Source organism: Hypanus sabinus, chromosome 1 (genome assembly GCF_030144855.1).
Source record: "Hypanus sabinus isolate sHypSab1 chromosome 1, sHypSab1.hap1, whole genome shotgun sequence".
In the NCBI taxonomy this organism is placed as follows: Eukaryota; Metazoa; Chordata; class Chondrichthyes; order Myliobatiformes; family Dasyatidae; genus Hypanus; species Hypanus sabinus.
Window position 1 is genome coordinate 176,600,103 of NC_082706.1, and position 17,473 is coordinate 176,617,575.

A 17,473-nucleotide genomic window follows, 5' to 3' on the forward strand; every position below is an offset into this window, starting at 1 on the left:
GGAGAGAGAGCGCAGGAGAGAGGGAGAGAGCGAGGGAGCGAGAGGGAGGGAGCGTGCGGGAGGGAGCGTGCGAGAGGGAGCGAAGGGGAGTGAGGGAGCGTGCGAGATGGAGCGAAGGGGAGGGAGGGAGGGAGCGCGCGAGTGGGAGGGAGCGAGAGGGAGCGAGGGAGGGAGGGCACGAGTTGGAGGGAGACGACGAGAGGGAGCGGGAGCGGGAGAGGGCGAGAGGGAGCGGGAGCGGGAGAGGGCGAGAGGGAGCGGGAGCGGGCGGGAGGGAGCGTGCGAGAGGGAGCGAAGGGGAGGGAGGGAGGGAGCGCGCGAGTGGGAGGGAGCGAGAGGGAGCGAGGGAGGGAGGGCACGAGTGGGAGGGAGACGGCGAGAGGGAGCGGGAGCGGGAGAGGGCGAGAGGGAGCGGGAGCGGGCGAGAGGGGGCGAGAGGGAGGGGGCGAGAGTGAGGGGGCGAGCGGGAGGGGGGCGAGAGGGAGGGAGCGCGCGAGTGGGAGCACGCATGAGAGGGAGCGCACATGAGAGGGAGCATACACGAGAGGGAGCACGCGTGTGAGAAGTGGTCATCCCTAACTTAGCCAGATAGTTTTTCTCATATTAGCTCATATTTTTCTCTTTACCCTTAACCCTTCATCATGTCAAAAAGACATAAGTGGAATGATGACTATGTGTGCTTTGGTTTCTTTTGCACAACAGTAAATGATGGCTTGCAAAAACCCCAGTGTATACTCTGTAGCGTTGTGTTTTCCAACTCCAATCTGAAGCCATCCAAGCTCCAAGAACACTTCAAGAACAAGCATGGCTGAGCTAATATTGAAGAACATGATGTTGGGTCATTGAAAATCAAAAGAGCTCGTTTTGATTCACAAGGAACTCTTCCAAAATTAGGTTCCTGTTGAAAAACCACTACTTCATACCAAGTGGCATATAAAGTGACCAAATCCAAGAAGCCCCATAGAAGTGCGGAAGATCTCATCAAGCCACGTGCACTGGAAATGGCAACAACTATCCTGGGCAAAGAAGCAAGAAAAAAATTTGAAGTGGTGCCCCTATCAAATAATATCATTAACAACCAAATCAGTGATTTGATTGAAGATATTTTGGATCAAGTCACCTCAGATGTCAGAGCTAGTCCTCTTTAAGTCTCTCTTCAGTTAGATGAGTCAACTGATGTCTCTAGTTGTAGTCAACTCATCACATTAGTAAGGTATGTCAATGATGGTGCTGTGAAGGAAGATTTCCTGTTTTGTAAAGATCTGAAAACAAGCACAATTGCAAAGGATGTGATGCAGCTGGTGAAAGACCTCTTTGCCAAACATGAATTAGACATCAAAGTCATTGGTTCTGTGTGCACTGATGGGGCACCTGCAATGCTTGGAAATAAATCTGGCTTTTCTGCATTGATGAAAAAGGAGATTCCAGACCTGCAAGTTACCCATTGTTTTCTTCATCGGCATGCTTTGGCATCAAAAACATTGCCTCCAAATTTGAAGGAAGTCCTTGATACTTGTGTGAAGATCATCAACTGGATCAGGGGGTGTGTTTTGAACAATTGCATCTTCAAATCATTTTGAGAGGATATGGGAAGTGAGCATTCAGTTTTGCTTTCCCACACAGAAGTCCGTTGGTTGTCACGAGGACAAGCTTTAACCTGTTCCTTTGAACTGCGGGAAGAAATCACAGTTTTTCTGGAGGAGCGTGAATGTGATCTGGTTAGGGCAATGGAATCACAGGGATTCGCCCAAATGCTGGCTTACTTAGCTGACATTTTCACTCGTATAAATGACCTGAGTGTTTCTCTTCAAGGAAAAGGGATAAACATATTGAAGGCTTGTGAAAAGTTGAATGCCTTCAAAGAAATGTTACGTCTTTGGTGTCGAAGGATGGAAAGAGGCAGTCTCTCAAATTTTCCTTCACTAGAAGAGATGGTTGATGATGCTGGATCCATAACTCCTACTGTGCGTGAAGAAATTGTGGCTCATTTGGAAATGCTGTCAGAATGTTTGATGGATATTTTGCTGCTGGAGACCTGAAGATTTCAGAAGAATGGATCATGAGTCCATATTCCTACAATTTGGAGAAAATGTCAGATGATGAAGAGCCGAAGGAAGATCTTATTGATTTGCGGACAAATCGAGCTCTTGAAATGCAATCTGAAAGCAAGACTTTGGAGGAGTTTTGGTGTGCAGCACTGGATATGTTCCCAAGGCTTGGTGGAAAAGCACTCCGTGTCCTCATTCCATTTGCAACAACATACTTGTGTGAATCTGGATTCAGTTCTCTTTTGTCAATCAAGACAAAATCTAGGAATCACCTGAATCCACAGGCAGATCTGCGGATCGCAATCAGCATGAAAGTTCCACGTTTTGACAAAATCATGGATGAGAAGCAGGAGCAAAGAAGTCATTGAATTTTATGTTCACAATTGGGATTGATTTTACGGTTTACTATTTTTTCTAAATAAATTAGAATCTAATTGCTCAATTTATATTTGCATTTTATGCACTGTTAAAAGCTTTTTTTTAAAAGTTCAATTTGTTCACCCGTAGTATTGTATGCGGTTCAATTTGTAGTTCAAAAATTAGAAATTTGACTTCTTCATCTTCAAATGTGGTATTACTTTTGTAGGGGGTGTGAACATTAATCTAACATTTCCTAGGGGTGTGGGGCATAGAAAAGATTGGGAACCACTAGCCTATAATTTCTTGCTTTAGTCTTAGAGCCTTTCTTAAACAACAGAACAACATTAGCTATGCTCCAATCCTCTGGCATACCACCTGGGGCCCTGCAATATTTGCGCTGGCCTCTCTCTGGGTCCGAGGAAACACACTGTCAGGCCCTGGGGATGTATCCACCCTAATTTGCTTCAACACAGCAAAAATTTCAACCTCTGTAATCTGTATAGGGTCCCTGACCTCACTGCTGTATTACTTCACATCCATAGACTCTGTGTCTGTCTCCCACTTAAATACAAAGGCAGAAATATCCACTTGAGATCTCTCCCATCTCTTTTGGCTCTACACAGATTACCACTCTGATCTTCCAGGGGGCCAATTTTTATCACTTGCTATGTTTTTGCTCTGTATAAACCCTTTTGCAATTTTCCTTCACCTTATCTGCTACAACAACATCAGGCCTTCTTTTAGCTCTCCTGATTTCCTTCTTAGTTCTCTTGGATTTCTTATATTCTGAGTACCTCATTTGTTCTAACCTGCCTATATCTGTTGGTTCCTCCTTTTTCTTAATCAGGGCTTCAATAGCTCTCAAAAATCAAGGTTCCCTAAACCTGTTATCCCTGCTTTTTATTCTGACCGGAACCTACATCTCTCTACAGTACTCTCAAAATTCCACTTACCAAGTACACTTTTGTCAGAAAACAACCAGTCTGAAAGCAGACTGTTAGATCCTTTCTGAGACCATCAAAATTGGCTTTTCTCGAATTTAGAATCTCAGCCCAAAGACCAGACCTATCCTTTTCCATAACTAACTTGAAACTAATGGCATTATGATCACTAGATCCTCTACACAAACTTTTGTCACTTGCCCTGTCTCTTTCTCTGTTAAGACAATTAGTATCACACACTCTCTGGTTGGGACTCCAATGAAGTGATTAAGGAAACGTTCCTAAAAGCATTTGACCAACTCTTTGCCATCCAGCCATTTTACAGTATAGGAGTTCCAGTCAATATGTGGAAAGTTAAAATCACCTACTTCTCTTTCTGCCAACAGTTTGCTATCTTAACAAATTTACTCCTCTAAATCCTGCAGACTGTTAGGTGGTCTATAATATAGCCCAATTACCATCCTCTCATATCTACCTATAAAGCCTCACCAGACGAGCTCTCCAATCTGTCCGGACTGAGTACTACCATGACAATTTTCCTCACTAGTAATGCCATCCCTCCCCCTTTAATCCCTCCCACTTTATCACGTCTAAAACAATGAAACTCCAGAATATTGAGCTGCCAGACCTGCCCCTCCAGAAACCAATTCTCAATAACTGCTACAATGTCATAACCCTATGCGATGATCCAGGCCCCAAGCTCACCTCTCTTTCCCACATTACTCCTTGCACTGAAATAAATGCAGCTCAGAACATTAGTCTCACCATGCTTTAAGTCCTGGATTTGTATGTGGGCTTAACAACATCTTTCTCCATTATCCCCCTGCAACTCTAGTTAACCCACCTAAATACCGATGTATTCTTTGGCAATCTTCTACACTATCAACAATGGCATGAATCTTAGAGTCATCTACGAACTTACTAACCCACTGAATTGTTTATATTCGTTCTGAAACAGCGGAAATCCCAGAAGAACACCACTAGGCGTGGACCTTTAGCCAGAATAAGTCCCTTCAACCATTACTCTTTGTCTTCTAATGGCAAACCACCATGTAGCCCATGCAACTCAGCTTATATCAAGTCTAGCTAAGGGTCCCACTGCTCTAGATGTGATAGAGTGGGAGGGATTAAAGGGGGAAGGGCTGCATTATAGTCAGGATTGGTGACATTGTCGATAGTGTAGAAAATTGCTGAAGAACACAGCCAACAAACCTGGTTGGGGGGGGGTGTTTGCTCATTTTAAAAGGGTAACAAGAAAATGATGGCAAAAGAAATTCTTTTTGAAGATGAAGATGAGGAAAATTTACAGCAAATACATTGAGTAGGCGAGAGACAAGACTCCACTGCAGTGGCTACAAGAATGTAGACTACACTTCTCTGAAAGGCAAGCTGCTGGCCTCAGGAATAAGGCTGAATAAAACATTCCAATTTCATGCCAACTTTTTAAGACAACTGCTACACAGATGTTTGCGGGAATATTTCAAAATATTTTAATCAGGTCTATTGCTACGAAGCCAGCAGCTTGCCTTTCAGAGAAGTACAGCACACTAAAAGAAAAACAATCAGAACTTGCTCAGTTCCTTGGAGGGGTTGTGAACTCTGAGGGGTTGTGAAAGCTTAGAACATCCTGGCTGTGAAACTTCATTCACTTCTTCTAGTTATTTTATCAATGGTACAAACGAGAATTTGCAATTTTGCAAGCACTGATGTCATTAGACATCCGGTTATGTTGCATTTTGTTTCTATTCTGGGGTAAATTTTACTATTGGTCCCAAAAGAATCAGAAATAACAGAGCCCTCTTTAGCATGCAGGATGACATCTTTAATTACTTTAAAAAATTGCCACTATTTTGCAATAAAATGGAAAGTGCAACACACTGAAAATAGTGAAACATACATAAAGTATTTAACTACACATACTGGAAAGGTAATTCCCGTTTGCTCGACACCCTGAATTTCTCTATTAGAACGGTTGTTCTAGATGCAATCTCATATGAGCAAACTGTTAAATTCGGAGACGCCTTCACTCCTGGATCCAGTGCTGCCATTCATCCTGTAGTCACTATTATAACGTGCTGTTAGAGTTGCATTGGAGTTGGGAGATCTCCCCAGGAAGACCCATGTGCCCATGGCCACCATCTCTAAGTTCTTTCACAGTTTCACCCCCTCTCTCTCAACTCCATGACAAAGAAAAAGCAGCTGTAGTTTTCAAAGCATACAAGTTCAGTTTTCACTTCCTTATTATGGGGGAGAAAACCACAACAACAATTTTTTGCAGACTCCAAATTTGTATTCATATATTGTGACCGTGTACATACGAACACTGGATTTAAAATGTTTCTTCACAAAGAGTTAACACAATTAACTGTCAAAAGTTACATAGTTGAACAAATTTATAACAAGGAGTTTCATTTCTAAATGCAGTAATCAAACCAACACATTGATGTTCAGGACTACATGACAGAAACAGAATAATTATTCTATGAATAGTATTCTCTCATCACTTCAGCATCCAGGTGCATATCACCACACTTGCCTTGCAGATGTCTGCGATCAGAAACACAGATGTTTCTATGGGCAAACAGCCAGGATCATCTAAAGAAAGTGTGTAATAATGTGCATAGCTGTCCATATTCCCTGATGGCCACACAGTAAGAATAGGGTGTCCATTTTATCCAGCTTGGAAGAAGGCAGGCTTTCAGAAACCAGGGACCAGATGCCCTAATGTTGGGCCTTCGAGTCTCCATAAGCATTTGAGAAGATCATGGCCATAGAACACTCCAGCACAGAAATAGGCCCTTCAGCCCATCTAGTCCATGCCAAACCATTACTCCGCCTAGTCCCATTGAACTGCACCCCAACCACAGCCCTCCATACTCCGACCACCGCTTAAGTTTTGAGATCATTCCCACATCCAACGCTTGCACTGGCAGTTCACTCAACACTCTCACCACACACTTGGTGAAGAAGCTCCCCCTTATGCTCCCCTCAAACATTTCACCTTTAACCCACTACCTCTAGTTCCTTCGTCTCCACTGCATCTACTCCCAGGATGAGACTTTACTTTCCAGGACATCAAAGCACAGGGTTTCCGTTCCTCCACCACTGACACTGCTCTCACCCGCATCTCCTCCATTTCCCAAACATCCACGCTCACCCCATCTTCCCACCACTCATGTCCTCACCAACCACCTCATGAGCCTCTGCATCCAACACATCACTCTCTGCAACTTCCACCATCTTCAATGGGGGTCCTACCACAAACACACCTTTTCCTCCAGCTCGCTCTCTGCATTTCACAAGGATCATTCCCTCTGTCCATTCATCCTTCCCCTCTAACGTCTTGGCACCCATCCCTGCAAGTGGCTGAAGTGCTAAACTTACCTATTCACCTTCTCCCTCACTTCCATTAAGTCTTTCCAGGTTAAGCGACACTTCCCCTGTGAATTTGTTGGAGTCAACAACTATATGTAGTGCTCCCGATGCGGCCTCTTCTACATTGGTAAAACCCGACGTAGACGGGGGACCGCTTTGTCGAGTATTTCCACTCCATCTACAGAAAGTGGAAATACCCATTGGCCAACCATTTTAATTCCTGTCCACATTCCTGTTCTGACATGTCAATCTATGGCCTCCTCTTCCGCCACGATGAGGCCACTCTCAGGTTGGAGGAGCAACACCTCATATTCCCTTCTTACTCTGACTGCTCATCTTTTTTCTCCAAACTCAATGAAGGGTCTGAGCCTGAAACATCGACCGTTTACTCTTTTCCATAGATGCTGCCTGGCCTGCTGAGTTCCTCCAGCATTTTGTGTGTGTTGCTTGGAGTTCCAGCATCTGCAGATTTTCTCGTGTTTGTCATCAGACCTCATATTCTACCTAGGTGGCCTCCAACCTGATGGCATGAACATCGATTTCTCCAACTTACGGTATTTTCCCCCAACCTTTTCCTCAACTCTCCACTCTGACGTTTTACCTCTACTCTTTATCTGCCTAACTTTAAAGGGTCAGAATGAAGCCAGTTACTTACAAGTACATTTACCAGAAATCTTACAAATTACTGCAAAACCAAAAGTTCAAATGACATAATTTGTTGTAATATGATAATGAATTAGGCACTTTTGCCCAATTCGTTTCCTTGCCTTTACTGAAGTTGACAATACTTATCCATAGTCTCGTTATTTGTCACAGCTGTTGTTGAGTGTGTATTTGTTTTTAATTTTTCATCACAAAGTCCAGAACAGTTTTGAGAGCAATTAAAACAATTAAGATTGATTTAACCAAATCCTACATTTTATATTAACTGATTATAGTAATTGAAACTCAAAATCTAATTCCTGCAATTTTCTGCTTGCATAAAACAAAAACAGTAAACATATCAGTTTGCCCTATTAAAGGGGAAAGATTTTATTCATACCAGCAAAGTTCAGAACAAAAGGCCAGTGTCAGACCTAACAATTAGATCAAAACAAGACAACTGTCTCCTGGTACATTTATTGAAAGGGAAAACTAACCAGGACTAGCATAGAGCCAGAATAATCTGGGGCACGTAACTGTAAGGATTTAGAAAAGGTCAAGTTTGTATATGCTTTCTTAAGCCCATCACCCTCTACTAGGTCATGTTCTTCCAACAGCAGCTCACCAGTGTTTTCTGTCCAGGGTCAATCTTTCAAGTTGTCCCCAGGTGTAACCCAACTTCACTAGGTGAAGATACCTCGTCTCCCAGGATGTTTTACTCAATTAAATTGAATTAACTTGATTACCTACATCCTTCATATGCCATGAGGAGTAAAAATCTTCACGTTACATCTCCATTCAAATGTACAATTATAGGAATTTATAATAAATATTATGTACAACAGGATAGTCTCTATAGCATAGAATTACAGTTGCATCAGAATGAATTAAACAGTCTGGTGCCTTGCTGGAAGAAGCTGTAGCACCTCAGAGAGAAAAGCCCCCAGACAATCTGGACTAGCGTTCAAATTGTCTGAACCTTACACTAGACCCAGGACCACAATGAATCGTTCTGGACTGAGATTTCACTGCCGGAGAAACCGTTCTTGACCTCTCCAAATTGGCTCGGCACCCAGAGAGATCCTACATCAGCCAACTCTCAACATCCTGCATTTCAAGTCTATATAGGCCAGCATTTAGATTGTACAATAGCAGATTGCACCTCAGTTTAGGACCTCGCTCTCGCCGTGACAAGCCACTCGGCATCTTGAATACGCCATCTATTGATTCACTTCAGACCTGGATTTCACTGCCAAATAAGCTGTTCTCAACCTCTCCGATTCAACTCAGCATTTAGAACGATCCACCCTCATACCCAGGTTAGTTGGATAGGCATCAAACCTCCTCTGTCCTGTCCTAGAAAGCCTACAGCACAATACAGGCCCTTCGGTCCACAAAGCTGTGCTGAACATGTCCTTACTTTAGAAATTACCTAGGGTTACCCCTAGCCCTCTATTTTTCTAAGCTCCTTGTACCTATCCAGGAGCCTCTTAAAAGACCCTATTGTATCTGCCTCCATCACTGTCACCGGCAGCCCATTCCACACACTCACTACTCTCTGCATAAAATCTTACTCCTGACATCTCTCAAGCACCTTGAAACTATGCCCTCTTGTGGCAACCATTTCAGCCCTGGGAAAAAGCCTCTGACTATCCACATGATCAATGCCTCTCATCATCTTATACATTTCTCCAATTTGTTCACTCCGACCAACATAGCTCCAACTCCAGATGCATCAATTTTGCAGTGCACCAGCTGGGTACATTCTGCAAATTCCCTTTGCCTTTGCTCACTTCTTCATTGCTTACAATTTACAATTGTAAGTGACAGTTTACAATTTACTTCAAAAACATGTTATTAATAACGGTTTTAATCAAAACCATCATCAACAAATGAGTCAAATGAAGGGTCTTGGCCAGAAACGCTGCTTGCTTGTTTACTCTTTTCCACAGTTGCTTCCTGACCTGCTGAGTTCTTCCAGAACTGTGTGTGTTGCTCCTTTTTAAGTTTTCTCAAGTTTAATAATCTTTTCAATGTTCACATTTCTTTTGCTGATCCAGCATCATACTTTAAGCAAAGTTCACAGTCTCAATGCGCACCAACTTTTGATTCATGAACACATCCCCAATACATTTAAAAGAGTTGCAAAGCTGAAGTGACTTTCATAATCAGAGCATTCTGTTCTTTCTATTTCTGGCCTCACTAGCACATGGTATGGGTAACAATCCTGAGATCACAACCCTGGAGTTCCTGTCCTTTAACTTAGCACCTAATTCCCGGAACTCACTTTGCAGGACATCATCACCCTTCCTACCCAAGTCACTGTTATCGACTTGGACCGCAACCTCAAGTTGCTCACCTTCCCACTTAAGAATGCTGTCCACTTGATCGGAGAAGTCCCTGACCCTGGCACCCAGGAGGCAACAAACCATCCACAAATCTCTCTTTCATCCACAGAACCTCCTTTCTGTTTTCCTAATCAATGAATCCCTTAACAGTAAGACTCGCCGCTGCTCTACCCGTTCCTGCTGAGCCATAGATCCAGACTCAGTGCCAGAGACCTGACCACTGTGACTTTCCTCTGCTAGGTACTTCCACCCCCACCCCACCAACAGCATCCAAGCAGTATACAGTACCTGTTTTTGAGGGGACAGCCATAGGGGTTCTCTACACTGGCTGGTTAACCCCTTTCCCCTTCTTGACTGTCACCCAGTTACCCGTGTCCTGCACCTTGGCTGTAATCATCTCTCCGTATGTCCTATCTATTACCCCCTCAGCCTCCCAAATGACCCACAGTTCACCCAGTTCCCGCTTCAACTCCTTAACGCAGTCTGTTAGAGGCACTTTCTTGCAGGTTCATCCTACAAGATCAGGGACCCTGGAGGTCACCATACCTTCCCACGTGCCACGAGAGAAGCATTCCAGTATCCTGTCTGGCAACCCCACTGCTCAAATGTGCAATAAGAAATAAAGAAAGAATAAATAGCTAAAAAGAAATTACTTATGGCCTAGCCCGGGGGTCGGCAACCCGCGGCTCCGGAGCCACATGTGGCTCTTTTACGTCTGTGCTGCGGTTCCCTGTTGCTTTGGGAAATAATTGGTTGTGGCGACCCTTTTCCTGGCACATCCGAAGCGACTCACAATTAGATAGCATACGGGGGTTTGTGAGCACAGAGCTTTGGAGCCTCTGCGCCATGGGGGGCAAGTTGAGGGAGGCTTAAAAGTGAGGCTGAAGATTTCGAATAAAGTTTTTTCCTTCGACTGCAGTTACCGACTCCGTGTCGTAATTTTAGCGCTGGGTGTAGCACACCGCTACATGGTCAGTATTTAATTAAAATGTATTTTATGTTAGTTTGTTAGTTTTTGAAATGTAAATCTAAATTTGAAGATTATGGTGATCTTGTACAATCTAAATAAGACGTTGTGGCGACCCATTTCCTGACACATCCGAACCGGCTCACAATTAGCCAGCGTTCAGGCTAAGGGAGATAGCCTATGGGGGTTTGTGAGTACGTGTCTTTTGCAGCATCCGCGCCCATGGGGGGCGGGTTGAGGGAGGCTTAAAAGCAAGGCTGTTTAGTTCGAATAAAGCTATCTTTGACTGCAGTTTACTGACTGCGTGTAGCACACCGCTACAACGTGTTTTTATCGCTGGCTGTCCAGAGGGGAGGTGCTGAAACGCTTTGTTGCGTGTCTGGAAGAAGTGAAAACTTTCCTGGGCAACAAAGGGCTCAACTTTCCTGAGCTAGAACAGCCAGAGTGGCTGGAAAAGCTACACTTCATGGTAGACATGACAGCGCACCTGAACACGCTGAACACAGCTCTTCAACGTGGTAAGGACGTACAGCCCTGCACATGTTAGAGGATGTTTTGGCATTCGAGCGCAAGTTGACGTTGCTTGCCAGAGATTTACAGAAAGGCACATTGTCTCACTTCCCCAATTTGAGAGAGTTCAAACAAGGTCACGACATAATAAATTCGGAGTATTTACATTCTGCAATCATCGCAATGCAAACATCGTTTGGGAAACGCTTCTGTGAGTTCAGAGAGGAAAAAAACACATTATCCCTCCCGGTCACTCCCCTAAGCATCGACCCATCCCTACTGAATACGACTGCATTGTCAGGTGTGAGTCAACCTGACCAAGTATGATAAATATTTTAATTGCCTATTATTTTACGTATATTCATATGTTTTCATTGTTCAGTGAAATAGTCCTTTTATTTTTCAGGTTGTCAGCTGGCTGACGTTATTTTTGGTTTGCTGCTGGCGGCAAATTTAAGTTTGGCGTTTTTCATAAATACAAGAAGGACTCAAATAGACGTTGAGTATTTTACTTAAAAGTAACCTTCAACCCAACGTCTTTTTTTTCGGAGGTCAAAATGTTTTTGTTGCATGCAGAAATGTAATTTCGTTTTCTCTGCAGGAGTTCATCAATTTCATAAATGCAACACATTATAGTTTGTTTATACATAGCATAAAGGCAAAACAAAACGTTGTATGCAGTGTTATTTCATTTTAAATGTCAAACGGGGTTTTGCGGCTCCCAGGGTTTTCTTTTCTGTGGGAAACGGGTCCAAGTGGCTCTTTCAGTGGTAAAGGTTGCTGACCCCTGGCCTAGCCTCTCCTCACTAAAGCTTCAATGAGCCAAAACTTCAACTCTCCACTCCAACACTGGCCCTCTCACTTTTTTTAAATTGGTCCTTGCCAAGTGTCTAACTACATCCAATGCAGAGTCTCCTCAAGTCTGTGGCATGCAGAATATGCCAGTTGCCCCCACTTGCTTCTTTTAAACCCTCTCTCTCCGAGCAATCTTTTGTTATCTCTACAATATTTAACCACACTCTTCCTACTTTGCCAGTATCACTTTTGTTAAGGATATTGAAATCAGCAAAGAATTCACAATAACTCAAATGCTACTTCACATCCAGAGTTAGAATCAAATTAAGTTTTTGATCAGAAATAGTAGAACACATTGTTCACCAATAATTCATACTTCATTCTCATAGTTATGCAAATTTTTGCTCTTGCCTGATAAATAATGGTGCAGAACTTTTCCTGCTAGGCCTCAAACAACTATTTCATGTGAACAATTTTAGATAAGTTAGGAGTTTAAAAACACAACCTAGGAAGTGTATCCTAGCAACAGGGCTGGCAAGTTGGAGAAATAACTTTCATATTCAGCTCTCCACGTAAGGTCCTTAGTTAAAAAAAAATGAGAATAGCCTTTATGAGCTTAACTCTTAAATTCCTTCTGAAATGCCCAGCAAGCCACCCAGTTGCACATTACCACTATATTCAAATTTGGACAACAGCAGGTTCAGAAGGTGCAGGGAGTGGCAACAAATGTGTATAATATCAGCAATGTGCTGATCTTGGAAAAAAAAATCTAAATATAAGAAATATCTCAAAGTAATGTGAATATGGGACCATTTTAATTCCCAGGTCATTGGCAGTTTTTATTAAAGGTATGAACTTCATCTCCAATTTAGTTGAATGCGATGATCAAATTAATTTCCTTTTTAGATTTACACAAACGTAGATTCATTTATTTATCACATGTACATCAAAATGCAGTTTGTCATTAATCTATTAAGATATACATAGGACAGTACAGGCCTTTCAGACCAAAATGTTTTGCCGACCTTTTAACCTACTCCAAAATCAATCTAACCCTTCCCTCCCAGATAACCCTTCACTATTCTTTTATCCACAAATATCACACAGAAATTAGTTTTTTTTGTTCAAAACTTAAACCTGCATTTCTTTAAAATGATTCATGATTCGGGGGTGCCTCAGTGTGACTGAGCATACTGATGATAAGTTGATGAATCACTGCCCATCCAGGCCCTATCCACCTTCCCAACCAGCCTGCAGCATTTAATCTTATAAAACTAGTCCAAAAATTGCATCTAATCCTTTATTCCAGTAGAATAAAGGTTATCAGGCAACAGGACAGAAAATCAATAATAAAGCAAAAGTCAGCTTCCAAGTCAATATGGGTCAAACACTTTGAGATGATGTCTAATATGAGATATTATTTAATGCAAAGTATAAGATGCTCATAACATTACAGTTGTCACATTAGCATTAGATATTTTTCATTTCAGGTTGTGAATAAATTGGAGTACAGCACAAAAATTCACAAATCTCTCGAGAGACTCAAAATATGACCCATCTTTCTTCATAGCTCTGTATTGATATTGGCTCCAAACTTAGAATTTGCTAACAAAAACAAAGCAGCTTGCATAACCATTACTCTGATAATGGAATCATTGCCAAAAAATAAACAAGAGGAAATATTTTCAGTACACTTCAATTAACATAAAAAATTAAGTCACCAACTAGAACAATCCATCTGGAATCCACATTCAGTATTTTCAAAAAAACTTTCGTAAAATACATCAATATATTACTGTCATTTTGACATTTCCCAGCATTAAGATCCCTAACCAAATAGTTTAGTTTTCAAGGACATAAAGTATTCCTTCTAAACTTCATTCCAGTTTATTATTAAATAATACAGCAAAAGATAACCCACATCCTAGAAGTTTAAAACTTAAAAATGATTGCCTGGCTTTATTTCAGTGACAAATCACTGTTAATTCAGCTTTCTTCCTTAATCTCCCTAGAAAATGATACACACCTTCTTTCACAAAGTTCATTATCTACTGGAAGCTCATCTTTCTGATTTGGGGCAAAAGGAAAATATTATTCTAGACACAGAGTTGTACGGCACATTAACACATCATTGCAGCCTACCCGAACCATGCCAATTGCAACTACGTTAATCCCATTTGCCTGCCTTAGGCCCATTTGCCTCTATTCTTATTCTAACCAAACACCTGTCCAAATGCTTTTTAAATACTGTAATTGTAAATGTATCTGCAGCCTTCATTACCTTTGAAAGCTGGTTCCCTATAAACACCACCTTGTGTGTGAAAATCTTACACCACCTTTAAATTTCTCCCCTTCTCAGTTTAAGCCTATCCGTCTAATTTATACTACCCCGCACTAAGAAAAAAAATCTATCTGCCCCCTGTATGTCCCTCAGTTTTATAAACCTCCAAGGCCATTCTTCAGCCTCTGCCATTTCAGTGAGAATAAATCAAGTTTATCCAATCTCTCCTTACACATAAAGACCGCCACTCAAGGAAATAATCTTTACAGCACACTTCCTAATACCAATACACCTTTCCTGTAGTGAATGACCAGAAATCACTTGATACTCCACAATACTTTGTGCAGCTGCAACATGATGTCCCAGCTCTATGCCCCAAAGCATGCTGAATGCTTTCTGCACATCACATCTACTTCGTTGTTTGTTGAAAGCAGCTACATGTTCCCTACTGTAAGGTGCCTTCTGTATAGGTTTACAATTTCAACAATTGTTGCTTCATTAACATGGCAAAGAAGTCAACATATCGTAAAAATAGAAAAACGATAAAAAAACAGTAGAAATTACAATATTGAATTGTCACCCATAGTGTTACCTACACCACTGACCACGTTGCAAATTCCAAATATCAAAATGCTGACACTTTCCTTAACAATAATCAACGGGCATTTCTACATATTGAAAATCAGAATTTTGATTGTATTAGTATCCTACTTATCAATCAGAAGCAACTGGATTTATACAATCCCTTTCATGGTTTGCAGCCAATGAATGCTTTAACATTGAAGCAATGTTTCTTATTCCCCAAAATAGAGTTCCAGATTTCTGAGTGAGGTCGTGCAACACAATGAAAAGTGCGAAAAAGTTTCACGTGGAGAGTTCAGTCATAAGCTGCGTTTTTATTTTGGCTCCAAACGCGTCTGGTCACAGCTTCTCCATTCTAAAATAATCTACTTTCTACAGTTATGTCACGAATTCAGACATAAAATTACACTCCCCCCCCCCCCCCCGCCCCGCCAGACTTCAGTAAAACGGAATTCCGGACCAAGTATCCAAGTTTTCTCAGCCCGGCGTTCTCTCTCTATTAGACAAGCGCATAGGGCCGGTTGCAATTTCAGCACCAGGTGCCAATCACTGTTCAATTTTCATAGTCTGAAGCTGCAAAGGTTTGGGTAACTTGAGTAACAGTTAAAGGGCAACGCCAGCCTGAGTAGAGTGTGCCAGAGGATTTCAGTATTGATCACCTTCCCAGTTCTCTCGCTCCCTATGCTCTACACTTCTGGAGTTCGGTTTGGGGTCTATTAAAATATCAACAAGTATTTGATGCTGGGTAGATGAGAGCGCGAACTGCCATTGCGCACCCTGAAGCAGCAGGCTATCACTGTAATGCCTCACACGCCACCTCTGCCCGAGAGAAAGAAGCCTTGCTAACTTTTCTGAGAGTTGCAGACCATGTGCTCGACCTGCCATTCAGCGATTTTTGTTTACGGCAAAGCGAAAGTGGAATACGCCGATACGGTGGAGTTTGTCTCACTTAACCGAGTCCGGCGTTAAAAGCAGCTCGCTCGCCGCTCACTACTTACCCCTCGCAAACCCTTCGGTCCCGCGAACTTACCTGCGCTTCCTTCCAGTCAGGCATTTCAGCAGGAGTAGCAGGGCAACTGCGAAGAGCACACCGAACACGAGCGCCATTCCGCCACCAGCACAGCCTCAACTCCCTCGTTGAACACGCCGCTGCAATTTCGGGAAGGTTAACCTCTTCACCGCCTCCCAGAGTGCACACGCATGCTCGCTGGTCCACCGGGAAACTCCAGGACGCAAGGAGTCATGGTTACGGTCGGGCGCATTTCGTGATTGATGCCAACAAAATGCTCACAACTAAATTCGATATCGATGGAAATCAGATACAATTGCAGGCATCTTGAGACTGGTAGACTGGTTCTGAAAGACTGGTACAGGGGAATGAGCCAACTTGAAGTACTGGGACATTGTGGTTTGGAGTAACAAGAAGCTGCTACAGAGTGGGGAATCCTGAGGTACATTGACAATGGGAATCAATGATTTGAGTTTCTCGAGGAACTGATACAGATTTGGGAATAATTCTGAAGGGCAGCATAGAGGAGTGGAGAATGCCAAAAGAAACAGTGAGGGATCCTGAGGGACTGCTAGAGAGAAATTGATGACACGGATTCTCATTAGAATCATTTTCCTTAAAGATTCTTCCATTTTCTCTGTGGATGCTCGTTGGAATGTGGAAGTTCTGCACTATTTGCAATTTTCTTAGGGAAGTCAATGACAGGAAATTTGCACTCTGCATAGTTAGCAGCAATTAAGAAATATTCCTAACCTTCATATCAACTTGTAAAAGTGCATTGCTGAACACCAGTAGGTTTCAGCTAATGTTGCTCTGAACAATTCAGTGAGATTATACCTTTTCCCACCCTGTCTCCTGTAAAAATGCTATTCCCTATTCTCACTTCATTTGCCTCAAACCACATCTCTTCCCAGGATGTGGCTTTCCTTTCCAAGACATCAGTGATGTCTTCCTTCTTAAAAGAATGGCATTTCCCTTCCTCCATGATTGATGGTGCCCTCAACTGCAGCTCTTCCATTTTCTGAAATCTGTGCTCACCCCATCCTCCTAATGCCTTAACAGTGAGAGAGTTCCTCTTGTCCTTACCTACCACCCCATGATCCTCCACATCCAACACATCATCCTCTGAAAATTCTGCCAAAGGGTCTCCAAAGAGATCCTACTACTAAACAGATCTTCATCTCCCCCTCTCCACTTTCCACAGGGATCACTCCCTCCCTGATTTGCATGTCCATTTGTCCCTCCCCATTAATCTCCCTCCTAGCACTTATCCCTGCAGCAGCTCAAGTGTTACACTTGCCCATTCGCCTCCTCCCTCACATCCATTCAGGGCCCCAAATAGTCCTTCCAGGTGAGGCAACATTTCACCTGCAAATCTGCTGGGGGTCATCTACTGTGTCAGGTGCTCCCAACGCAGCCTCGTCCAAGTTGCTGAGACCCATCATTAATTGGGGGAACCACTTTGTCCAGCTCCTCTACTCCATCCACCAAAAGCAGAATTTCCTGATAGTCAAACATATTCTGATACCCATATAACCATATAACAATCACAGCACGGAAACAGGCCATCTCGGCCCTCCTAGTCCGTGCTGAACTCTTAATCTCACCTAGTCCC

The 17,473-nt window shown here is 42.8% G+C and overlaps 1 protein-coding gene across 2 annotated transcripts in view; it reads right to left on the minus strand.

Annotated features, from left to right (window-relative positions):
• The window catches only part of LOC132400672 (cytochrome P450 7B1), a 178,159-nt gene extending 161,452 nt beyond the window's left edge, over positions 1–16,707 (minus strand). The window contains exon 1 of one of the 2 annotated variants that reach the window (XM_059981892.1): positions 15,880–16,707. In XM_059981892.1, the coding sequence (XP_059837875.1) occupies positions 15,880–15,956 (77 nt within the window). In that variant the 5' untranslated portion in view covers positions 15,957–16,707. The remainder of the gene's footprint in view (positions 1–15,879) is intronic. The other variant, XM_059981899.1, reaches the window with a different exon arrangement.
• Between the last annotated feature and the right edge of the window lie 766 nt (positions 16,708–17,473).